Genomic DNA, 26,502 nt, shown 5'->3' with positions numbered 1-26,502 from the left:
AGAAAGAGAACAAATATTATCATTTTTGTTAATAACAGGTACTCAAAAGAAAAATAGGTTAGGGGATACCAATTCAAGTTGTGTCTTTAGATCCCTAATACTATGTTTGGATGAAGACATTTAAGATTACTGATTAGTTTTAAAATGACGGAAATTGAAGTGACGGGATTTTGTTTTCTAGAATTTGTGAATTTTCTTGTTTGGTTAGCCTAAAAGAATATTGGAATTGAAGACAGAATTTGTTATTTTTAAACTCTTAAACATTGAAATTGGAAATGACACCTATTTACATGGAATTTAAACTTGGGAATTGGAGGTCCCAAATTCCAAGTTCTTTTTCCATGTGGAAATTGGAAATTTCCATGTTAATGAATCCAAACAAGAGAATTGGTGCTTGTCAATTTATAAATTCTGACTTTTATCTAAATTCTAAGTTTATTTTCATCATCCAAACATAGTGTAATGGAAGTGAAATCTTTTGTTATTATCAAAATCAGTATTGACGTCGAGCTCTTTTTATTAGTTACAAATAAAGAACAATGAAACATGGACTATTCCCAAATTTTTAAATCCTAATAGACAAATTCAAGGGCCAAAAAAATAATTAACCTAACAATTGAATCAAGAAATAAGATATATGAGGAGCTGAGGAACTTACCCAATGTTGAATTTCATTAGAACATAATTTGACAGTTATTCATAGTTTTTCTTTGGGTAAAGTACAAAAAACTACCTCAACTATTAGTGCTACGACACTTTCATACCTCATCTTTTAAAATTGACAATGTCATACCGCATCTTACGAATTTGTGACAATGTCATACCTCCGTCAGTTTTTCTGTTAATTTCTCTGTTAAATGCTGACGTGGCCCGACACGTGTCCCACTCACTAATCCAATTGGATTAAAAAAAAATTTTTAATAATAAAAAATAATAAAATTAAAAAAAAATATATATATATATATTAAATCTCTCTCACTCTCTCCTCTCTCTCCCCCCTTTCTCGCCACTCTCTCTTCTCTGCAACCCAAAACCCCTTCCCACCCGTCCTCCACCACCCTCTCTCTCCTCTCTCCCCCCCCCTTTCTCGCCTCTCTCTCTCCCCCCTTTCTCACCACTCCCTCACTCTGCCAACCCAGTTCGTCCCCCCCAACCCAACGCGCACTCATCTCTCCTCCCTCATCTTCATCTTCTTCCCCTTTTCCTTCTATCTGCAACCCAAAAAAAAAAAAAATTCGAACCCAATTTCGGCCTAAGAAGAAGAAGAAGAACCCTCTCAAAAAACAAAAAATTTGAACCCAGTTTCGACCCAAGAAGAAGAAGAAGAAGAAGAAGAACGAAAATGAAAAAACAAAAGGGACTGGATGTTTCGTCTCAGGAGAAGAAGAAGAAGATGAAGAAGAAGAAGAAGGAGAGAGAAGAACAAAAAAAAATAAAAAATAAAAGTGAAGAAGAAGAACGAAAACGAAAAAAAAAAAGTGACTGGATGTTTCGGCTCAGGAGAAGAAGAAGAAGGAGGAGAGAGAAGAACAAAAAAAATTGAAAACGAAAAAAAAAAAGTGAAGAAGAACGAAAAAAAAAAGTGACTAGATGTTTCGGCCCAGGAGAAGAAGAAGAAGAAGATGAAGAAGAAGAAGAAGAAGTAGAGAGAAGAACAAAAAAAGTTGAAAACGAAAAAAAAAAGTGACAAATCAAGAAGAAGAAGAAGAAGAGGAGGAGGAGGAGGAGGGGAGAGAAGAACCAAAAAAATTGAAAAAAAAAAGTGAAGAAGAAGAAGAAGAAGAAGAACGAAAACGAAAAAAAAAAGTGACTGGATGTTTCGTCCCAGGAGAAGAAAAAGAAGATGAAGAAGAAGAAGAAGGAGAGAGAAGAACAAAAAAATAAAAATAAAAAGTGAAGAAGAAGAACGAAAATGAAAAAAAAAAAGTGACTGGATGTTTCGGCCCAGGAGAAGAAGAAGGAGAGAGAAGAACAAAAAAAATTGAAAACGAAAAAAAAAAAAGTGAAGAAGAATGAAAAAAAAAGTGATTGGATGTTTCGGCCCAAGAGAAGAAGAAGAAGAGAGAAAAACAAAAAAAATTGAAAACGAAAAAAAAAAAAAGTGACAAATCGTCCAAGAGAAGAAGAAGAAGATGAAGAAGAAGAAGAAGGAGAGAAAAGAACAAAAATAAATTGAAATTGGTGCTGGAGAAGGAAAGGATGCCGCATCCCTAGGATTTTTTTTTTATTCTTAATTTTTTAATATTTAATTATTAAAATATATTTAATTATTTTTTAATCCAGCTGGATTAGTGAGTAGGACACGTGTCGGGCCACGTCAGCATTGAACAGAGAAATTAACAGAAAAACTGACGGAAGTATGACATTGTCATAAATTCGTAAAATACGGTATGACATTGTCAATTTTAAAAGATGATGTATGAAAATGTCATGACACCAATAATTAAGATAATTTTTTGTACTTTACCCTTTTTCCTTTCTTGGGAAAGCAACGCAGCTTTGTCAAATAGGGAATAGGCTTTTTTGTTTTGAAGAATAGGGTAAAAAAGATGTGGAGTAGAAGAAACCTAATTATGTATTAATCACCATTTTCACTTTTAGCTTAAAAATTATAAAATAATATATAAAGTAAAAAAGCATTATTTAACATATTAAATAATGGCTTTGGCATGACTTGGGTGGGCTGTTATACCTATAATAAGAAAAAACAAGCTCATATACATACATTATAGTTGTAGTTTACAAAAATCTTCCCTAGGCTACAACCCATTGTAGTTGTGTAGTTCCACCAGCTCATAGAAGATAAAACCACCATCGGGGATGCTCAAATAACAGTAATTAGTAGCACCTAATAACAGCTAGGGCTTTTTTTTTTTTTTGGTCAAATGATGGATTTATTAAATTATATGTTAGATTAGGAAACCGACGGAATTTAAACTTACGCCGTAGTGTAAGGGCAACACTTCTCTCCATGACTATAGTAGAAGACCACTTGCTAGCTAGCACTAGTGGGGGCACCAAGAGGTCAAGGAGGTCCTCGGGCCACCCTGACCTTGAAAAAAAAAAAAAAATATATATATATATATATATATGTGTGTGTGTGTGTGTGTGTATTATACTTATTTCTCTTCATTTAAAACCCTCCTATTGTTTAAAAATTCAAATAAATTCAATCATTATCTCTTGTTATGGTCACCTATCACAAATCAGACCTTTATTAAGAACCAGGATTCTCTCCTGAGCATTTCCCTAGGGATTCTAGGGATCCCGCAATCTTATCCGTTCATTTTATATCGTGCGGTCAGTTTTTGTTAGATACTATTCATATTTGAATTTTAAAATTTAAATTTTAAATGATTTCTGACTTCACGATACATGATGAACGAACATGATTGCGGGATCCCTAGGAAATGCTCAGGAGAGAATCATGGTTCCTTTATTAAACCCATCATTCACTTTTATTTATAAAATAAAATTTTTTGCCTCACAATTTTAGCTGATTTCTTTCACAGTGCAACTGAAAAATTCAAGAGCTATTTCCTATGTCACTCCCGAAATTTCATATCTTTTGTCATTTCAAATTTCAAATCCTATCGACTTATAAAAAAAATTAAAAACATTAAATAAGCACAATAAGGTATGTAAATCTCTATTAGTTCGTTTCTACTCTTACTTGAGTGTTAGGCTTTATAATTTTTTATTGATTTTCTCTATTAATTTTGTTAATTCTTTCACTAGAGTATCGATGACGATGTTATCATGCAATGATTTCAAAATATGAAAACTCTTTGAGGATAAATAAGATTATTTTGGATACATATTATGATATCGTGGTTAATAACCTTACAAATACTACTCTCTTTTTTTAACATTGTGAGAGGCCCCTGCTCACAAGAAATCATGACTCCGCCACTACTAGCTAGTGTGTTTTTTGACTGATCAATTTATGTTCTTTATGTAATTTTTAGTTTTCAGTGATTTTAAGTTCATCGCCTGTTTAATTTTTGACTTTATGTTACAAAATAGTTATAAAACGCATCAACCTATATTTTCTAGCAAGTAGCAAGGACCAGTCAAACTGTGAGTGATTTGGGTCATAGTCTCAGCGGTTGCGATCAGATCATGTATTATTAATTTGTATTATCACTAGCATTATTATTGGTTTATTTGACTAACGTACAAATGGGACATGAAAATCATGTGCAGATGTTTCGAGCTCTTGTTTGTCTTCTTAAATAATTCACTCCCTGTACCTGACTGCCTTAATCCTCTCGGCAAGGTGTACTAATTTTCTAGCCAAATTAAATCATGAAAATAATTTGACGACTCATGTCTTCTAATCGTGCATTTCATCTTAATTTGTTTATGTTTCTTATTTTTTTTCTTCGATTTATTTAATTTACCACTTAAAAAATAGACTGCAAAAGAAAAAACGCGTAAAAATTATTTTTTCAACCATAAAATTATGATAGGGTTACAACTTACGTAGAATAATGAAATAAAAAAGCTTATGGTAAAGTTGGGTTATGCATTTGCAGTCAAATTGGTTTAAATGCAAAAGTGGATAATTATTCTCTGAGAGTTTTGTTTTGAATTGTCGTGCTCTTATGTAAGATCTCACATTGACCAACTGAGAGGGGATGATGTACCTTATATGTACATGCCCACCTCCATATAGCACGAGGCCTTTTGGGAACTCACTGACTTCGGATTCCATCGGAACTCCGAAGTTAAGCGAGTTCGGGCGAGAGCAATCCTAGGATGGGTGACTCATTGGGAAGTTCTCGCCTGAGTTCTCAGAAATAAATCCGTGAGGGAATGGTAAGCCCAGAGCGGACAATATCGTGCTACGACAGAGTCGAGGCTGGAATGTGATATCTTATGCACTAAAGTTGGTCTTGTGAAATTCATCATATTTATCATGGAAATAATTTTATTGCTGATGATTTGGCTCGTTTAGTTTTGTTATGCAGTTTGGGTTCAGTCTTTTTTAAGCAAGCTTCTCCTAATTGCTAGTTGCAGATATAGATAAGATCTCGAGACCTCGTGATATTCTTATGTAAGCATTCATTTTTTTGGTGCTAAAAAAAAAGTGTGATAATTTTATTTTGAAATATCTACAAAAACTTTTATTTTTGTTTTGTTTATGTCCATATTATGAACAAAGTTGGCATGGCCACTTATTGGTATAACAAACATAACTCACCACTCCTTGAATTGTATCGTACCTACGTGGTTGGTAGGATTAATTTATGAATGCAATTTCTCTGATTAGAAAATAGCACACAATATGTGGTACTCCAATAATTGCAGCTTCCCATTTCAATGAAATTACAAATTTAATGCGGCCCAATTCTACCCAACAAGTTTCTTAGAGCAAGTCCACCCCTAAGGACTTTGCGCCAGCACCCAGCGCATTTATCCACTCAAGTGAACAGTAATAGACTGGAGTGAACAGTAATAGGCCAAGGCATCTCCACCCCTAAAAAAATGCGCTGGCACCTAGCGCATTTATTTTGTGTGTTTTTTTTTTAAGTTTATTTCGGATAAGATTTTTAACCAATTTCAGATAAAATTTCAAATAAACTTAAAAAAAATACACACTAAAATAAAATTACATACTCATCAAATAAACTATAAAAAAAAACACACTAAAATGAAATTACATAAACTCATCAAATACACTTTATTCTTCAACCACAAGCTTTTTGGTATTTTTTTTTTCACATAAAAAGTATATGAAAGCTTTGGTAGAAAGTGTAGAAAATATTGAAATGTGGTGTAAGGTGGAAGATGAGAGTTAGGTATTTATAGAAAAAATAATAATTTTTTTTTAAATTTTCTGTATTTTTTAATATTTTTTTTTGTATTTTTTAATAAATTTTAATTTAGTTAATTAACGTGGACCGTTGATCTGTGATCGGACGGTCTATTTTAAAAGTAAAATTTAAATTTTTTTTTACCGTTGGAAATCCAACGGTCTAGAAAAACTATTTATAAAAAAAAATAATGACACGTGTCATTTTATAAAAAAAAAACAATTATTTAGCGATGGATTTCGATAAGATTTTTATCCAATGTCATCGTGCCATGTGTTGTTATCTTTTAAGAATCTTTGACGATAGATTTCGATCAGATTTTAACTCATTCAAAATTGCGTCACGTGTCATTATCCGAAAAGATAATTATTGGAGATCGATTTCGATAAGATTTTTATCCAATACGATCGTGCCACGTGTCATTATCTTTTCAGAATCTTTGAGGATGGACTTTGATCAGATTTTTAATGAATGACGGCATGCCACATGGCCTTATCTACAATCCAATCCTCTGAATCGTCCATATAATCCACCATCCATCCTCACAAATCTCACATCAATTTTCTCAACATCTCTATCTCATTATTCATAGTTTCTGCTTCTTCTTCACCATCCATCCTTACAATGTCTTATTCTTCATCAAGGATGATGTGGGAAATCGATCAACAAGAGGAAGAATTGTTTAACCAATCTGAAGGAATGTTCAACCTTTAGATAGCCGAAAATGAGATGGAAGAGGATGAGGAGCGTAAAATGAGAGATGACAAAACAAGAATAGCCAGAGCTTCACATTCTCGTCGAGTCATCCAGACTGTTGCTCAGATATGCAGGCCCAGCCATTCAAGAAACCTTGATAGAAGCAGGCAACGACGGGGTGAAGAGCTGTTGGACGATTACTTTGTCCATAACAGTGCATTTCCTGATACGCACTTCAGACGCCGTTTTAGAATGGAACGACATTTGTTCAATAGAATCATGACTGATGTTTGCAACCATGATTCTTACTTTGTGCAAAAGAAGGATGCTTGTAGTGTTATGGGTCTCTTGCCTGAGCAAAAAATCACTGCTGCGTTGCATATGCTTGCGTATGGAGCATCTGCAGACCAAGTGGATGAGATAACGAGGATGGGGAAATCAACCATTCTTTAGGCCCTGATGAGGTTTTGCGGAGCAGTCGAATCTTTATACACCGCTGAGTACCTCCGAAAACCTACTCACATGGACTTGCAAAGGCTTCTGAAGAAGGGTGAGATGCGAGGTTTTCCTGGGATGATAGGAAGCATCGATTGTATGCACTGGACGTGGAAAAACTGTCCAAGTGCATGGCAAGGCGCATACGGGGACAGAAAATGAGCAAAATCTATCATTTTGGAGGCAGTGACATCTTTTGATACATGGATATGGCACGCCTTTTTCGAGGTTCCGGGGGCTCAAAATGGTCTCAACGTCCTTGCCCAATCCCCAGTGTTCAACGACGTCCTGCAAGGAAATGCACCAAAAGTCACGTACGTCGTCAACGGACGTAGGTACGACGGGCCATACTACCTAGCTGACGGCATTTACCCACGGTGGGAAACATTTGTCAAAACAGTGCCACGTCCACAAAGTGCAAAGGAAAAACACTTTGCAAGCTGTCAAGAGGGGTGCAGGAAGGATGTGGAGCGTTGTTTTGGTATCCTTCAAGCTCGTTGGGCGATCGTCAGGGGTGCTGCCAGAATGTTCGATGTAGAGTCACTTCGATCCATCATGATGACGTGCGTCATTCTTCACAACATGATTATGGAAGATGAGTTCGATTATGATGCGGTTGATGAATATGAGCCAGAGCCAGACACGATGAACAATTCAAGAACACGGATATATTGTGCGCATGATGCCACCGAAGAACCCGTGCAACACGAGCCATTAGAAAGGGATGGACGTTACAATGAAAGGGTCATTCAACGATATACTGCATTTCAAAGGTCCTCTATGCACAATGATCGGCAAATTGACTTGATAGAGCACCAATGGGCATTGAAACAAGATGAAGATACTTAAGTTTATTTAGTATGTTTGTTTGTATTTGGTGTGTTTATGTAATTTTATTTGGTGTGTTTTTTGTAGTGAGTTTTTTATTATTTCGTATGTTTATGTAATCTTATTTGGTGTGAATTATTTGGTATGTTTATGTAATTTTATTTGGTGTGTTTATGTAATTCCAATTGGTGAGTTTTTTAGTTTTATTTGGTGTGTTTTATAATTTATTTATACGTGAACAATTTGATGAATAAAGATTCTATTATTAGGATAAATATATTACGAAATTAAATACATGTACTCTCACTTTAAATAAAGTACTAACTTCAATAAAATGGAAACAACATAAATAATAAATTACAACCCAAAGTGATTGGAAAACTATGGGCTCCGATTACAAAAAGTACCCTATTCATCATCACTTAACCAATATGTGGTGCTAGGATCATCTTGTCTTGTTGTGCTAGGACCATCTTGTCTTGATCTCGATTCTCTTGCACGCCTCCTTTGCACCACATCCACTTTCTTCGACTGCCAAAAATATTTAGAATTTGGAGACATCCCTTCTAAACGCGTGTTCATAATGTCACGATCTCGTTGTGCAATTCTTTCTTCTCTAAGCAACTCCCTTTCTTGCCTAAGTAGCTCTCTTTCCCTCTGTTTAGCTTGAAATGCTTGTTGAATAGCTGCAGCTTTTACCTCATCTCTAGCCTTTTCAGCCTCATATTTCGCCAATTCCCGCGCCAACGTCAATTCACCTTGACGAGCAAGTTCTTGCATGTACTTTCCATAATCATTCTTGGAAGCACTCATTTTCCTCTTTGAAGCCTTCTTACCTTGAGGCCTAATTGGATAACGGGTCGACCCCGACGCTTGTTCAGGAATGGGCGTTTCAGGCACTTCTTCTCCATCTTCTTCATCAACATGGGAGCCATGATCGGGTGTAGAGTGTGGAGGGGCGCTGTGTACAAAGGTGCTGTGTAGAGGGATGCTGTTCATGCATACTTCTGGACCAACAGGCACAACTTTGAATTTAGGACAATCTTTAACAATATTCCAATATTCCCACCGGTTGAATGATTTGTTTCTTGATTTGATTTTGGCAGCATATCATGCTTGTGCTTGAAGTTGCTACAAATAATCATAATGAAATTATTAGGTAACAAATAAATAATACAAACAAATAATAATAATGAAATTATTAGGTAACAAATAAATAATACAAACCAATAATAATAATGAAATTAGGTCACAAATAAATAATGCAAACAAATAATAATAATAATGAAATTAGGTAACAAATAAATAATACAAATAAATAATAATAATGAAATTATTAGGTAACAAATAAATAATACAAACAAATAATAATAAGGAAATTAGGTCACAAATAAATAATGCAAACAAATAATAATAATAATGAAATTAGGTAACAAATAAATAATACAAATAAATAATAATAATGAAATTATTAGGTAACAAATAAATAATACAAACAAATAATAATAATGAAATTAGGTCACAAATAAATAATGCAAACAAATAATAATAATAATGAAATTAGGTAACAAATAAATAATACAAACAAATAATTATAATCAAATTAGGTAACAAAATAATAATACAAACAAATAATTATAATATATTCTTACCCCATCCGCATAATTTGCCCCACTTTGAACATTACTACTAGCTTGTGTCAAGGCATCTCTCCACGTACTAAAGGAATGGCTAAGTATTTTCCAACGACTGAACATCGATTCTTTGGTTATTTTCCCACTCATTTGCTCAAGAAATTTGGTATGAATTAAACTCCACATTTCTCGCAACTGCATCTCATTACCCGCAAGGGAATTATGAGTAACTTCAACCCAGCTAGTGCACAACGCAACATCTTCAAGAAGCGACCAATTCGTATCTGCATTAGTAGTCATTTTGTGGAAAAAAATTGGATTGAAACTTTGAGAGAAAGATAGGAATTTGATTGAAAGTAGTTGAGAAAATATGCAATTGTGGTGTAAGGTAGATGGAGAAGAAGTGGTATTTATAGAAAAGTAAAAACAATTTTTTACATTTTTTTTTCAGATTTTTTACGATTTTTTCGGACTTTTTCCATTTTTTTTAATTTTTATTCAAATAATTAATCTCTACCGTTGGATTTTAAAAAATTTGAATTCCAACACTCCAGATTGTGCCATGTGTCATAACGGTAACTTTTCTTAATTTTAAAACTAGTTTTTCTTTATTTATAAAGCATATTAGTATCGACCGTTGATCTCAGATCAAACGGTTGATATTAAATAAGATTTTTTTATTTTTTTTACCATTGAGATCCAACGGTCCAAATTAAGGAGCCGTTGAGATCAAACGGACTGTGGGAAGCCACGTGGCTTCCCAACGGTAACTGAGACCACTGCAAAAGCGGACTGCTTTTCTGAAAAGCTGTCGGGCGACGTGCCCCCACGCGCGAGTGGGGTGCACGCGCCTGACAGAAAAAAATAAAAAAAGGGTTTGGAGCTCGGGCTCACGGGCTGTCAAAAGTTGACAGGCCTTCTGCTTAGGCCTTCTCAACAGCTTGGGCTCTTCAAGGCTGGAGTTGATTCACAGGGCCTCATGCCCTTTCCTCTCCCCTGTCCCCTAGGATACTCCCATGGCTGGAGCTGCTCTTAGGCAACTGGCTATCTAGGCCCGACATATTTGGTACGCAATTCGGACGCCTTTAACTTGTTCTTATAATATTTTTAAATGAGTTTTAATCACAACTGATCTTTGAAATTGACCCTCACTATCAAGATGGTATCTGAAATTAAAAATCAATTAATGTAGTCCCTAAAAATAGGTGTTGCAAATCAATGTGGTCATTCCGTCACTATTATGTTAAAAATTCCGTTAAGTGCCGATGTGACATATAAATGGATCTCACAAGATTTATGAGTTTTTATCACAAATGATCCCTGAAATTGGCTCACACGATCAAGATGGTTCCTGAAATTGACCCATACAATCAAGATGGTCCATGGAATTGAAATCGATCAATATAATCCTTGAAAGTAGATGTCACAAATCAATATGATCATTCCGCCACAATTCTGTAAAAAAATTTGTTATGTATTGATGGTGGGTTTAATAATTAATTAAAAAATTTGTCTAAATACCTTTTTGCACAATAGAAGTTTTTTTTTCTTATAGGATGGCCTATTCTGAAGAGAGTTCCCTTCTATAAATTCTTAAAGGCATAAGGCTTAACCAAGGTCTAAAATGGGGTGTGAAAATAGTTTTCAACCAACAATAGACGCACCTTGGTTATAACCTAATTATCTCAAGGCAAACCTCGCCGTTCTTTGCATCACCATACCACCAAGGAAGCGCCAAAAAAGCTCCCCAAGATTAAGGTTGTGCTTTTCAAAAAAAGAAAAAGATTAAGGTTGTGAGGATGTTGATTGCCTAAATGTTATCGGTGATGTCCCATAAGTTGTTGCCAATCGGCCAAGCTGTCACCAAAGGTGATTTCGATCTAGGTTCAATTCGCTAAAAGGTGTCGACGTACTAAGATTTTTTTTAGAGAATAGAGAGCGAATGAGGTAGAGAAATCTGATTGGGAACAGAGGTGATTGTAGGACTGAGTTTTTGAATTGACAATTTTTTTTATTAACTATTAAATTATTAAGCCTATATGTATTTTTTTTAATTTAATTGGACTCTTGTGACCCATTTATGTGTCACATCAGCACCTAACAAAATTTTTGACAGAATTGTGATGGAAGAACTACATTGATTTGAGACACTTACTTGTGGGACTACATTGATCAATTTTCAATTTCATAGACCATTTTGATGTTGTAGGTCAATTTCAGGAACTATTTTGATGTCACAGGTTAATTTCAAGAACCACTTTGAGAAAGAAAAAAAAAGCACTTATATGGTCAATTTATGTACCACATCAGCACTTAACATAATTTTTAATAGAATTATGATGAAATGACCACATTGAGTTGTGACACCTATTTTCAAGAATTACATTGATTTTCAATAGAATTATGATGGAATGACCACATTAAGTTGTGACATCTATTTTTAAGAATTACATTGATTTTCTATTTGAAGGACCATTTTGATGGTAATGGTCAATTTTAGGGACTATTTGTGATAAAAAGAATAATAACTAACATCTTTCATCATGAAATGTCAGCTTTTCTAGAAATGATCTTTAAATGATGCTAAAAAGAATAAACAATTATAATTATAATATTTGTACAATAAAATGGTCAAATCGTCTTTAAAAGAGGAACGACTTATTACATTGGCTCCTTAGCAGTATTCTTAGAATATGATCTCCCCATTACTATCGTTTTATTACTACCCAACGATATGGTTTATGGTACTATTCTATTTAAATATCGTCGATAACGAAAAAAAAAAAAAAAAAAGATACCGACGAAAACTCTAATAACTTATTATCTTATTTAAGGCAAGACCTAAAATAATAAATCGTAATAATTGTGATCACTCACAAATAAACTTGATAATTTTTTACATGACCCGTTAACACAACACGTAAACGCCATGAAAATAAAGGGTTTCAGGTCAATACGATAACTAATCGGGTCGTTATCAGGTCACACGATAATAACCCGTTAATAACGAGTCCTTAATAGGTTTACATGAAGGTGACACGCGGGTAGCCTGTTTTGACATGTTAAAAAAAATTATTTTGATGATTTTAATTTTTTAAACTACTAAAAGACTTACTATAAAATATAATTGCCATAGTGTAAGATCCCACATCGCCTGACGGAGAGGAGGTGATGTGCATTATATGTACATGCCCACCTCCCTATAGTGAGACGTGTTTTGGGTGGCATGGTCCAAAGTGGACAATATCTTACTATGCGGATTGGGATGTGACTGTTTGGTATCAGAGCCACTCCTCGGCTGGAAGTGTGCCAACGAGGACGTCAAGCCTCTAAGGGGGTGGACTGTAAGATCCTACATAAGTGATGTGCCTTATATGTACATGCCCACCTCCCTATAGTGAGACACGTTTTGGGTGGAAGCCCAAGAACAAATATGTGAGGGCGTGACCCAAAGCAGACAATACCTTACTATGCGGATTGGGATGTGACAGTTGTCTGATCCGTTGTTGTCTAGCGATTAGGATATCTGGCTTTCACCCAGGAGACCCGGGTTCGATTCCTGGCAATAGATTTTTTTTTATATATTGTAAGATCCCACATCGCCCGGGGGAAAGGAGGTGATGTGGCTTATATGTACATGTCCACCTCCCTATAGTGAGACGCGTTCTGGGTGGAAGCCCAAGAACAAATCCGTGAGGGCGTGGCCCAAAGCGGACAATATCTTACTATGCAGACTGAGATGTGACAATTTGGTATCAGAGCCACTCCCCGGCCGGAAGTGTGCAGACGAGGACGTCGGGCCCCTAAGGGAGGTGGATTGTAAGATCCCACATTGCCTAGAAGAGATGAGGTGATGTGCCTTATATGTACATGCCCACCTCTCTATAATGAGACGCGTTTTGGGTGAAAGTCCAAGAACAAATCCGTGAGGACGTGGCCCAAAGCAGACAATATCTTACTATGCGGATTAGGATATGACATATAGTGTATATGTATATATTGTATATTGAATATGTATTATTGCATTATTATTCTATATAAATGTAAAACATATAAGTTTTATTTATTTTAGTATACTATAGGCAAAGAGAGATTTAAAAATTATAAAGCACATTAAAAATAAAAATATCAAGTAATTTAAAAATACCAAACACATGAAAAAAATTATAATAACTAATTCACAAGTGTAGAAAATGTGAAAAAAATATGCAAACGCTCGTGATCAAATCCTCTACACTTTGAGTATAGGTACATTGTCGTTTGAATTTTTAAAATCATACAAACCCTCATGAATTGTATTTTAAGGGAGTTCAAAATAAAAAAAATTCATAACAATTAATGAACAATTATGAAAAATGTGAAAGCATATACAAACGTGCAAAGTTCCTCAACCTTGAAATGCAACTACCTTCATTTTGCATATCCTTGAACATTTAGTATTTTGTAGCAATGTCTAATGTTTTTTCATTAGGCTTTTATTTTGGAGTATGTAATACTTGAAAGACAATTTTTTTTATTTTTCTATGTTTTGAAGTAATATTTAGTGACAATGTGGTATGCATATACTGATTTAGTATTATGTTTTCAATTTATTTTTTGGGTCAAATTATGTTTTTCATTTTCATTATTTATTGATTTAAAATATATTTTCTTTAACGGGTAATGGGTCGGGTCATATTACTTGATAATAAACGGGTTGATTTCAGATCGGGCATGTTACCCGTTTACTTTAACGGGTGTTACACGACACGACTCGTTAAGATATCGAGTATGTCACGAAAACGATACGAACAGGAGAAACACGACACTAATGCCAAGTCTACAAACCATAAGTATCATGTCCGGCATTTAACTTTTTTAGACATAAAACTAGATGAAATGAGGTTAAATGTAAAGAGTACTAAAAAAATAAACCAAAATAAAAACACACAATCATGATAGTAGAAGACAAAATATTCAATCTAGCAATCAATATTTAGTAGAAGAGTAGAAAAAACGAGTTTTAGCCTTTATAACCAAATTTAGCCTAAAAATTCATAAGTTCAATTTTTATAAAAACTTTTACATAAAGCCAAAAACTCAATTGAATAGACCTAAATATACTCACGGGTCTAATGCGAAACTGGAAACACATTCTATTTGAAGAATAAATAAATATTTTAGAATTTATTGAAGCCTTTAAATCGATCCAAAACTAGGGAGAAAATAAGAATGGCAATTTGCTGATGCTAAAAATCTTCATCCATGCTCCTTGTTCTCATGGCGTTTAAGTTGCCATTTTTGCTGATGGTAAATACCTAAAATGAAAAGCTTCCTCTGTATCCCTTGTTTACATAAGAATATGCAGAGTTTATAGTTTTGTGAAATTTTTATAAAAAACTTGATTTTAGTCCCTAAAAAGATTTATTTTATTCAATAATATTGTATGTAAGGTTAAAAACTAAAAAAAGTCTTTTGACTCATGCCCACGTCAAATTATATATTCCATGTCAGATTTAGTTATTTCTTAATGTACTTATGATATTTTGGCCTATACATATTGAACCGGAAAATCAATTTCCCTTTATAGGTTGGATAGTCTCATTATAAATTCATAGTATTCAGCAGATTTTCAGAATTTTCTTATATAAATTTTTAGTTGAGGTTCTTGCTGAGATCTGGAAGGGAATATGAACAGCCATCAACAGATTCAGACAGACCATCTCCCAAAATTTTGGGCTATTTCGGTTTCCATACTAACTTCAGAAAGCAGTCCTTGGATAAGAGTTTGGTGCACACTTATGTACTGTTTTGCATCTGTCAGACCTAGTTATTCCTTTCGAGCAGCACCTCATTTAAGGAGCAGAACGCACATGTTGCTTCCGTGAAGAATATCGTAGAAAGCCATGCTAACTTTTTGATGTCAGCCAAAGAGCTCTCAAAGCTAGTTGCATTTGGGAAAGGCACTCAGTTTGATTTAGTGGTAAGATAAGCTTGCAGTTATCGTTACTCGTTAGGATGGTTTTGTTTTTGTAATCAAGTGATGCTAAGTTGATCTTCATAACAAACCAGAAATGAAAGAACGAAGAGGAAGAATATGAACTAAGAGAAATGTGAGAGAGTATTATATTCTGTCAAAGACTAACTTTACAATATAGTCATTCTCTAGTATTTATAGTAATCTAGTAGCTTACTGAGTAAGCTTTCTCTCTAACTAATTGAGTCTACCAGATGATGACACTTGGCACTACAAGATTATGACACTTGACATTACATCACTCAATACTCCCCCTCAATCCAAACTGAGAATTCACAGAATTCCAGTTTGTGATTGGTACAGTAATTATCCAATCATCACTCAATACTCCCCTCTTCCAAATTCAACTAGGAAAACCAAGCTTAAGGTTTGAACAATGCTGCAAAAACAATGGTCCATGAAGACCCTTGGTAAATATATCAGCAACTTGATCTGATGTGGAAATATATTCAACCTGGAGATCTCTTTTTTGCACTCTTTCACGGACAAAGTGAAAATCGATGTCTAAATGTTTGATCTTCGTATGAAAAACTGGATTAGAGCAGAGTGCAAGAGTAGAAATATTATCACAATGAAGAAGAGGAGGTTGTGGTAGAAAAACCTTCAGGTCGCGAAGAATGAGCCTAATCCAAGTGACATCAGCATCAGTATTAGCCAAAGCTTTATACTCTGCTTCTGTTGAACTCCGAGACACACCTGCTTGCTTTTTAGACTGCCAAGAAACCGGATTTTGTCCAAGAAAAACAACATAACCAGTTGTGGATCGCCGGGTATTAATATCCGAGGCCCAATAAGCATCACTATATGCCATAAGATCAAGAATAGGTGTACAAGAGTATGTAAGACCACATTCCACAGTCCCTTGAAGATATCTAATGATTCTTTTGACCAAAGAAAAATGAATATCAGTAGGACGGGACATAAACTGACAAGCATAGTTGACATCATAAGTAATATCCGGGCGAGTAAATGTTAGATACTATAATGCCCCTACCAAACTGCGAAACACTGTGGGATCAGGCATCACTGTTCCTTCATCTTTAAGTAGTTGTGTATGAGGTTTGCAGGGTGTAGGTGAGGCCTTGCAAGAGACCATACTAGCTTTCCGAATCAGATCCTTAGCATACTTAGACTGTGAAATAAACAGGTCACCATTAGCGTTGTAGGTAATCTGCAACCCAAGAAAGAAAGTGAGTTTGCCCATGTCTTTCATTTCAAACACAGCACCCAAATCGTCAATGACTTGCTGAATTAACACAGTATCAGATCCAGTGATGATTATATCATCAACATATAGCAACATAATAACCACATGTCCATTCACAAATTTGACAAACAAACTCGTATTAGAATCTGAGACAATAAAGCCCAAAGATGGCAAATAAGAGGTGAATTTGGAATTCTAAGCACGGGGTGCTTGCTTGAGACCATACAAAGATTTGACCAATTTGCACACATAATCTGGATGGTTTAGATCTTTAAAGCCCTGAGGCTGCTTCATGAAAACTTCTTCTTGTAATTCCCCGTGAAGAAAGGCATTCTTCACATCTAGTTGCCTTAAAGACCATTTATTTGCAGCTGTCAGTGCTAAAACAATCCTCACAGTACTATGGCGGACAACAGGACTAAAGGTTTCTTCATAATCCAAACCTTATTCTTGGCTAAAACCTTGTGCAACCAACCGAGCTTTATACCTTGATATCTTCCCGTCTTGATCTCGCTTAATTTTATATACCCATTTACTACCAATTACATTCTTGTCAGAGGGTTGAGGAACTAACTCCCAAGTTCCTTGGTTTTGTAAGGCAAGAAACTCTTCAGTCATGGCATCTCTCCATTCAGAAAGAGCAACATCATGCTTAAAGGATGATGGTTCAGTAGGTTCAACAATGTTTAGAACCGCAGTGAAACCAATACAAGAACTTTTACATAATGACCAATCAGAATTCTCACACCCATGTGTAATAACAGAAAAAGCATTATAATCTCTCATAGTAATAGCACCAGTCTTTAAGCGTGTTTGCATGGGATGGGTAGAAACAAGGACATCAGATGCATGATGTTGAGTAGAACTAATTGAAGAAGTTGAATGAGTAGATTCCAGAGAGAGAGGTACCTCAATTTGAACAGGGTAATGGACAGGTAACATGGCATTTTGTGAGGGAGAGGAAGAAGGAGTTGTACCCAAAGGTGAGGCCTGTAGTTGAAAAGAACCACTCGAATGCTGATCCAAAGATGTAGACACCATTGATGAAGAATCTGAAACCTGTGAAGTACCCACTGACTGAGTGAATGGTTGTGGACCCTCAATACTTGAGGACTGAGATATACTTCTGGAATGCACCGGCAAGACTATAGGAACAAGGATAGGATGTCTACAAGTAGAATGAGGACTCTTATGTAATTGCTGGAATTTTTCTGAACCTTGAAAAGGAAATACCTTCTCATCATGAATCACATGCCTAGAAATGAACAACCTTCTTTTTGTCTTGTGATAGCACACCACTCCTTTATATCCTAACACATATCCCAAGAACACACATTGATCTGTTCTAGCTTCCAGTTTAGTCTTATTATAGGGTCTCAAAAGTGGATACACTGCTGTACCAAAGACCTTTAGAGAATGCAACTGAGGATGATAACCAAACAGTTTATAGAAAGGAGACTGCATAGTTAAAGACTTACACACCATTCTATTTATAAGAAAAATTGCATGAGCACAAGCATGAGTCCAAATATTATGAGGTAATGCTGCTGTAGACAGAAGAGTGATTGCAGTCTCTATAATATGGCAGTGCTTTCGCTCAGCAATTCCATTTTGCTGAGGTGTATGAGGGCAGGATACTAAGTGCACAATTCCTGTTGAGTCCAAAAATTTCTTAAAGTTTGTACTAGTGAATTCCCCGCCACCATCAGATTGGAAAAACTGAATTGTAGCATTGAAATGATTTTGAACAATCGCATAAAACTTTTTGAACACAGAGAAAACTTGAGATTTATACACCAGAGGAAAGAACCAAGTAAATATGGTATAATGATCCACAAAAATCACATAGTATATATATCCTTCAACAGATACAATTGAACATGGTCCCCATACATCACTACTGACTCTTTCAAAAGGTCTCTTAACAATATAAGAACTAGCAGAGAACACTTGTCTAGTCATTTTCCTACTAAGACAGAATTGACACACATGTCGATCCACATCAGGAGTATACAGTATTTGAGAATGAGAAAGCATACTATGTAATACATCATTTGCTGGATGTCCTAATCTATGGTGCCACAAAGAAGCCTTCACAACTTGTCCCAGAAATGCCTTTGGAGTTATCTTGAACTGCTGCATATTATTCTTGAAGAAAAGACTCTTTGGAATATAGTACAGGTCTCAATTACTCCTTCCTCTCATTAAGATTGCCTTTGTTACCTTGTCCTGCACCCAAAAACCCCATTCATCAAGAATTACATAGACTTTGTTATCCTTGCATAAAGTATACACATATAATAAGTTTGCAGCAAGAGAAGGAACATGCAACACAGTAGTAAGATATAAGGGTTTAGAGTGAGTTCGAAAAGAAGAGGAACCGGTATTCTTCACTGGTAAACATTCTCCATTGCCAACAGTAATCTTTTGATCTCCTTCAAACGGTGTTAGCATATCCAGATCACTTGCTTGTCCTGTCATATGATGAGTAGCTCCAATATCCATAATCCAAGCTTGATCAGCATTGAATTCGGGTGTAGACTGAGCAGTCATTGCAGTTAAAGTAGGTGGTAGAGGTGCGCCTTGATAAGCATAGTTGCTACGATGGAAACAATTCAATGCCACATGCCCCCTTTTCCCACAGATTTGGCATTTAGGAATGCTATGTGGCTGCACAGGTTGTTGCTCATTTCTATAGTAGTAGTTAGGAGCCGTATGACCACGTTTATTACAGATTTGACATTCAGGAATGATCCCAGATTTCTGCCCACTATAACCATTCCAATGATTCCAGTTTGAGCCCTCTTTTGAGTGAAACTGATTATTGCCAGAAAAACTGCCATTACCAGAAAAACCTCCATTACCCCTGTTAGTAGTTCCATTGCCTCCATTAAACCGAGGTCGAGAATGATACCTTTGACCATTGAAGCCCCCATTAGACCTGTTAGAATGAAATTGATGTGGTATACTGCCTTGAGAAAAATGACCTCCAGTCGAGCCATTACCATTAGATCTTTGTGAGTGTCCCACAAAACCAAAGCCATTAGACTGAAAACCACGCTGAGCTCCAGTATTAGACGACTCCCCTTGGTAGAAATTTCTATTTGCACCAGTTTGAGAAGTTTCCCCTTGACAAAACATTCCAGCCATGGATAACTGTAATGATCCCTGAGATTCTTCGGCAGTTTTCTCTGCACTCAGTCATTGTGCTCAAAATTCTTTGAGAGTAATGGATGACTCCCTTGCCACAATAATAGTTTTAATCATGTTGTACTATGATGGTAAACCAGCAAGCGCTGCTACAATTAAATCATTGTCTGAGATTGTTTCTCCTGTAGCTAGCAACTGATCTTTCAAGCTTTTAAGTCGCAACAGATACTTCTCAATAGATTTAGGACCTTTCTTTATTGTATGCAGCTCAGTTTTAAGATGATTAATCCGTGCTCTCGAAACCGTAGCATATCTATCAATCAGATTAGCCCATGCTTCAGACGCAGTCTTGCTACCAACTACATATTCAATAGCTTCATCGCCAAGAGTTGCAATGAGTAAACTCAGTAGAGCTTTATCAGTTTTAACCCATGCACGATAAGCTTCAGTGATTTCTTTAGTCACTCCTTCCTCCAAAGAGATAACATATTTAGGAGGACACACATTGGTACCATCAAAGTAATCAAACAAGTCATATCCTTCCAACACGGATTGAAATTGAAACACCCATTTTGCAAAATTATCATCTTGTAAACGCATAGTAAGCATACCCAACAACCCTTCAATCTTAACCACTGGAGATGTCATTTTAATTGGGAGACAAACAAATTTCGCAAATACAGAAGCTTAGTGCTCAAAGAGATCTTCAAAATTCACCAAATTTCACAGTTTTGGCTTCGTGCCCTAACAATCTTGAACCCCATTTAGCAACCAAATTCAACAAAATAAGCTTCATGCTCAAACAATTACCCTTTAACTCAAATCTTTAAACCAACCATATAGTTTCAAGATGCAACCATAGACACAGATCATCAAAATTCATCATTCAAGATTGAGAAAAATAGCCTCGTGCCTCCAATTCACCAATATTTCAATCAATCCAAACAATTTCTCTTGTAGGCGCAGAACAGATCACCAATCACAACCACCATGCGCCATCGATCTTCCATCGCAACCTCTCTGGATCAAGAGAACCTGGGCTCGTGATACCATCATAACAAACCAGAAATGAAAGAACGAAGAGGAAGAATATGAACTAAGAGAAATGTGAGAGAGTATTATATTCTGTCAAAGACTAACTTTACAATATAGTCTTTCTCTAGTATTTATAGTAATCTAGTAGCTTACTGAGTAAGCTTTCTCTCTAACAAATTGAGTTTACCAGATGATGACACTTGGCACTACAAGATTATGACACTTGACATTACATCACCCAATAGATCTAACAATTTATGCCAGCAATATCTTCAAAGAGAGAGAAATGGAAGTGCTCTACTGGAGAATTTTGCTTCAGGGCTGGAATTAAGCCACATTGTCACATCTTACAGAAGTTGTTGCGCTTTGCCTTGCTGACTGAACATGGTTCTCTTTTTCCAGCTCCAAATGGGTACACTACAGAGCCGGTTTGATGCAGAATTCCTTTTGGCACGTATGTGCTCTGTCAAGTTCAAAGAGTGGATTGTTGTTCTGGCCACTCTTTTAAGACGATCTTAGGTACAACACGGTTCATTTCTCACAAGTCTATGCCATATGATGAGCATATCAGCATCATTGTCATTTGCTTTGCTCATTTCATTCACTCTGATTTCCGAATGATAGGAAGGAATCAAAATAGCTAGTCCTAAACTTGTCAGGTTTAACTTGCTGAAGGAACCGTTTAGCTTGCGTAAATCTGGGGAAGTTTGACATCATACTTTTTTCCTACGCTTGAGTTCCTTTAGCACATGTTGACATCACACTTATTATGGACAAGATGTAGTATAGGCTTTGGCCCAAGGCCAATGACAAGTGGTGCCGAGCTCAGGATGATGTTTTTGTGTATGTCATGGTTTCGCCTAACCTTAAGCTAACATAAATCATGCTCTTAACTGACAAATTCACACATTTCCACATTTGAGGAAGGCATATTTTTGTTGAAAATTTTTGTACGAGAGCCCAGACGCTTTATGGATGACCTTTCAACCGCGAGTGATGCCAAATTAAATTTGCACAGGTTCAATTCGATCTTTTCCAGCCCGATATGCGGTTGTGGAAAGCATATAGCATCACCCTGCAGGTATTTATTGCTTAAAGTAGTGTTCACATTCGGCCAAATAACTAGTGTCTACATTCCTTGCCTCTTGTGTCGCTAGATTAATGTTATCCTCTATTGATATATGCTTTTCAGTCACATCCCGCATTAACTGAATACCATGATCTTCTTGGAGATTTGACGAGAGACTGTCATGTCATCCACCAGAACTTTTGAAGAGAAATGAGGTTATAGTCGGACCTGTAAGTCTATCCTGCTTGACAACAAATTGTGCTCGCTCAGTTGTTTTTCTCCCTTACCCTTAACATTTCTGTTTGCAGAGTAATGAATGTCGATCCGATCATGTGAAGATCAATAGGTAACTGATTGACACTGGTGAAGAAGGCATCCATTTATTGAAAGGATTGGATGATGAGCACTGAGGCGACATCGAAGGTCGACTCATATACAATTTTTATTTATTACAATAATCAACTTACCGGTCTCACTGGAATTAGATATTCTTGTAGAAAAAATGATGGCTGCAAACTTCTGTTAGGGAGTTCAATGTGATATCTTCGTCTGGGTTTTATGCAAGGTTCTAAAAGACACTAGGCACTAGTCGGGCGGCGGGCTGGGGCATAGCGTCTAGGCGGACTAGACGGACTTCAGTAAGAGTCGCAACTTAGGTGGGTGCCTAGGTGGGTTTAGGTGGGCTGGGCAGACGCCTAAGCGGGTCTAGGCACACTTTCTTCATTTTCAAACGCCTAGAGACTAATCGGGGTGATAGCCAACCGCCTAGCTTAGGCAGAGATTTTTAGAATAGTGGTTTTATGTTTATTTTTTTCTTCCTTCGTCACGGTTCGTATAATTTCTTTTTAGGTAGTATTCTAAGGCTGTTTTATATGAGTTACATGAGCAATTTTTGCATTTTTAAGCAGATTGTTTTCTCTCAACGCTTTGCTTGGTGTTTGGTCTTGTATCTTGGGTGTCCAGAAACTTTAGTCTAAGTGCATGCTGGTTGGCGCCATCTTCAATTTTGTGTTCCAGCCTCAATATTAATATAATAATTTGAATCTACATACTCAATCACTTCACATGTGAATCAATTTCTAAGATAAGTAAGATAACGCCAGTACTTATAATGTCTTGTGATAACTCAAACTGTTTTTGTTCTTAATGATTTCTACTTGTTAAATTTAGAACACGTCATTCTAGATTGCATGCTAGGAACTAAGTTAAGTCGAAAACACCATTCTCTTAACATACTACGTAAGAGAGTAATAAGTTGAGTTCTAACAATCAACCAACTTGAGCATCTTCATCTGGAAATAGTAGGAATTTGAATGAAACATAACATGTGTTGCATGATTATTTGGTGGTGGATAGCACTTTCCCTAACTCGTTTGCTTAATTTGTGAACTAAAATTTGTTTTCGTTATTTTATCATTGTTGTTGTTCTTGTTTTGTTGGATTTAATTAAAATAGCAAATCAACTTCAAAAATCCCAAAAATTTGTGTACTTCTATGTGTCTGGTGTCTGCATATAAAATTTTGTTGAATTTAGATAAGTATAAGTCTATCTAATAATTATTTTTCGATGGCAGGTCAATAGGAACAACATCATAGTTTTTGTAAAGTTTTAAGTAGTTGGGCGAAACAATATTCTGCCGGAAAGATCCTTATTTTCATATGCTACAATTGACAAATCCTAGTGTTAATAAAGAAAATCATTAGAAAATTTGTGTGCTGCTTTGTGGTTTGCCCTATCAGATATAACCTAAACAAATTCCTTATTATTTGCATAAATTACGAACAAGTAGGACTATTACTTTTAACAAATTATCCAAAAGATACAAAACTGAGACATGCATATTAACATGATAAAAGTAATAAATACCTATCAACAATTAAACCAAAAATATCCAGTACATACAAAATTATAAACCCAAACAAGAGTCGGATAAACTGCAAAAAGCTGTTGCGGTGAGAACTGAAAGTGTGACAAGCTACCCAACTGAGCAATCGCTGGGCCTCCAGTGTGTAACGCAGCACGAAATCGATACAACTTAGACTGCGGTATTATCTGGGAACGTTCTCTTGCCAAACGGCCTAACATGTTTTGCTGCTAGATTGTGAACGGGAGCCATTGATTTAGGCCCCGTTTGGGATTGAGGTGATTTTAAAAAAAAGTCACTGTGAAAAAAAGCTGAGGGTCATTTTTGTGTTTGGTAAACTGAAAAAAAATAGCTTATTTTGGAAGCTGCTGTGAGAATAAGCTGAAAATCAAAGGAAAAGCTGAAGCTGCTATTTGCTGTTTTTTTCAAAGCACACGGAGCTACAGTGCTCCTTTAATGAAAAGACACACTATCATCCTGCTTTTTTTTCCAAAAGCACTTTCACAAAAAAGTTTACCAAACACTCTACTGGCTTTATTTCACAACCGCTTATTCTCACAGCACAGCCGCTTATTCTCACAGCAGCTTTTTTTCAAAGCACAGCAATACCAAACCAGCCCTTAGTAGAGTCGTGTTAGAATATCTGACAAGAGTTCATTACTCATTAGATTGGCAAACGTGAAAGTTTTACATTACATACTGTTTCATACAACCTATCACCTATAGAATAACAATACAACATTCATTTTCAAACTCAAAACCTACAAAACATCAGCTGGTAGTTATTGATCCTGTACTGCTGTTTTACTTAACCGAAAGCTGTGTGATTCCATGCTTGAGATTAACTTCTGAAACATCTGTGGGAAGTTTCGACCATCCCACGAATTCCTTCCCACTCATCCTCCTTCGTATGACCAATGATATACTCAGCAGCAAACAGGCGGCAGCAACCAAAGGAACCGCCTCACCAACATTTCCTCTTGGCCAGTTCCTCAAAACCCACCCGGCACAATGCTCACCATCAAGACTCCCCATTGAGTTATTCAACCTCATGATTTCAATGCCATTCAAAATCCCATCCATGGCATAAGGCACACTCCTATTCGAAGGTCCTACACTTACGGACAGAACACCTGAATCCTCTCCATCAACCACGAAATCCGCATAGAACGGAGAAGCCAGCATGTAATTCGCAGCCATAGACAAATCCAAATTCTCATATGCCAATTTCCCATTCACATAAACATTGAAATACAGCAATCCAATCGAAATACTAGCAATGTCACAAAAATGCAACCGAACAAGATACTTATATCCTCCAACGGCTGCAAAAACCCATGTCATATTGACATGCGGAATCGAAGCAGTCGCACTATGAATCACCCGGGCCGAATTATACACATTATCGGGACCAACTTCCCTGCTAGCCCCTCCACCCTGATACCTAATCCGGCCACCAAAATACACCCTTTTCGACCCAGAATCCGATTCCAAATACTCATCATCAGTAACCCAAGTCCTCCACAGGGTATCATTAAACGGGGTGACTTTAGAACCTCCCACATTAACCCTATACACAACCTGAAGCGCTTGCTTAATTAACCCATTAAAACCCTCAACTTTTTCATCATTCACAAACTTCGCTGTATCAGCAACGAGATCCTTCGGCGCAGAAATCACCTCAATCGCATTCACAAACGCAAAGTACGATTTTTTAGCAGGAACAAATTCGATTACAAGCTTTTTGGAATCGACCCAGATCAAGAACTCCATAACAACGGGGATTTTTGTAGCTCTGAAGTCGGTCAAAGCCACAAACCCATTGACCAAAACATGAAATTGAGCATCATTCCAATCCAATTTCAAAGAATTAAAGGTCTGGAAATGGAGGCGTACCAAATGGGTCCCTGGGTCGCGGATCTGGAACTCGTATTTCGACGGCTGCCGGAAAGCCCTGGCCGTGCTGTAGATTTGGGGCGAATTGGGAACTGGGTTTTCATTTCTGAGCGGGATGGAGCGAGTTGAGGAGGAGAGGGACGAGTCAGGGTTGGACGAGTCGGGAACGAAACGGCGGTTGTCGACGGGGGATTCCGCGGTAGAGCCGCAGTCGACGAGGTAGTTGTCTATGGGAGCGAAGTAGGAGTGAGACAGGGCGGAAAGGGTAGAGAGAGAAAGTAGCGAGAGAGAGAAAAGGAGGTTTATGTACGGAAACTCCATGGGAGGGAGTCTGGAGAATTCAGAAATGGTGGAAGAGGAAGACCGAGACTTGAGTTTCGGGTGGGCGTTTTTTGAGTGGTGGTAGAATCCGAGTCTTGAGATCAATGACAGTCATTTTTGGTCTATTTTCTCTTATTTTATTTTATTTTATTTTATTTTATTTTTATCTTATTTCTTTTTCGTAACAGAATTAAAATGCTATAGTTGTTGAAATAATTACGGTCTTTTGGGCTACGCACGTAGCCAAAACAAATATTTAGCTCATGTACACCTTTGATATGGGTTTTGGAATTGTGAGGGGTGGAAGGAAGTTGAATTAATTGCATCAAGTTCGGGTTTAGATAGTATGAAATTGTGGGTTAAGCTGGTAATTTTGTTCCTCTCTTAGAAAAATCAGGTGGATGTGGACAAGTGTCCCTGTTTTGTCCATTTAGTTTGATTTAGTTTGATAATTACTAAAAACTCATTAGT

At 36.4% G+C, this 26,502-nt stretch overlaps 2 protein-coding genes and 2 long non-coding RNA genes across 4 annotated transcripts; 1 reads left to right on the top strand and 3 right to left on the bottom strand.

Moving 5' to 3' along the window:
- Window positions 1-891: 891 nt before the first annotated feature.
- Window positions 892-2,600, top strand: LOC126628175 (uncharacterized). Its single transcript, XR_007625305.1, has 2 exons — window positions 892-2,024; window positions 2,139-2,600. It is a non-coding gene; the product is annotated as an uncharacterized LOC126628175 (long non-coding RNA).
- Window positions 2,601-18,850: 16,250 nt separating this feature from the next.
- Window positions 18,851-19,845, bottom strand: LOC126630449 (uncharacterized). Its single transcript, XM_050300581.1, has 2 exons — window positions 19,077-19,845; window positions 18,851-18,924 (listed from the first exon to the last, which is right to left on the bottom strand). The coding sequence occupies exons 1-2, from the start codon at window positions 19,843-19,845 to the stop codon at window positions 18,884-18,886; spliced, it is 810 nt and encodes a 269-aa protein (XP_050156538.1). The 3' UTR covers window positions 18,851-18,883.
- A 3,880-nt stretch (window positions 19,846-23,725) lies between these two features.
- LOC126629878 (uncharacterized) lies at window positions 23,726-24,074 on the bottom strand. The gene is made up of 2 exons (XR_007625882.1): window positions 24,034-24,074; window positions 23,726-23,990 (listed from the first exon to the last, which is right to left on the bottom strand). It is a non-coding gene; the product is annotated as an uncharacterized LOC126629878 (long non-coding RNA).
- A 380-nt stretch (window positions 24,075-24,454) lies between these two features.
- LOC126629877 (probable receptor-like protein kinase At5g24010) lies at window positions 24,455-26,136 on the bottom strand. Its single transcript, XM_050300024.1, has one exon. The coding sequence runs from the start codon at window positions 26,029-26,031 to the stop codon at window positions 24,619-24,621; it is 1,413 nt and encodes a 470-aa protein (XP_050155981.1). The 5' UTR covers window positions 26,032-26,136; the 3' UTR covers window positions 24,455-24,618.
- Window positions 26,137-26,502: the final 366 nt, after the last annotated feature.

This window comes from Malus sylvestris, chromosome 7, assembly GCF_916048215.2.
Source record: "Malus sylvestris chromosome 7, drMalSylv7.2, whole genome shotgun sequence".
Classification (NCBI taxonomy): Eukaryota; Viridiplantae; Streptophyta; class Magnoliopsida; order Rosales; family Rosaceae; genus Malus; species Malus sylvestris.
This window is presented reverse-complemented; position numbering and strand designations above follow the sequence as displayed.

Coding starts and splice junctions, on each gene's coding strand:
- LOC126630449 (XM_050300581.1), bottom strand. CDS start 19,845: ATGGCTGGAATGTTTTGTCAAGGGGAAACTTCTCAAACTGGTGCAAAT. Junction 18,925..19,076: donor TTTACCAGTGAAGAATACCG/GTTCCTCTTCTT, acceptor TTTTGGGTGCAG/GACAAGGTAACAAAGGCAAT.
- LOC126629877 (XM_050300024.1), bottom strand. CDS start 26,031: ATGGAGTTTCCGTACATAAACCTCCTTTTCTCTCTCTCGCTACTTTCT.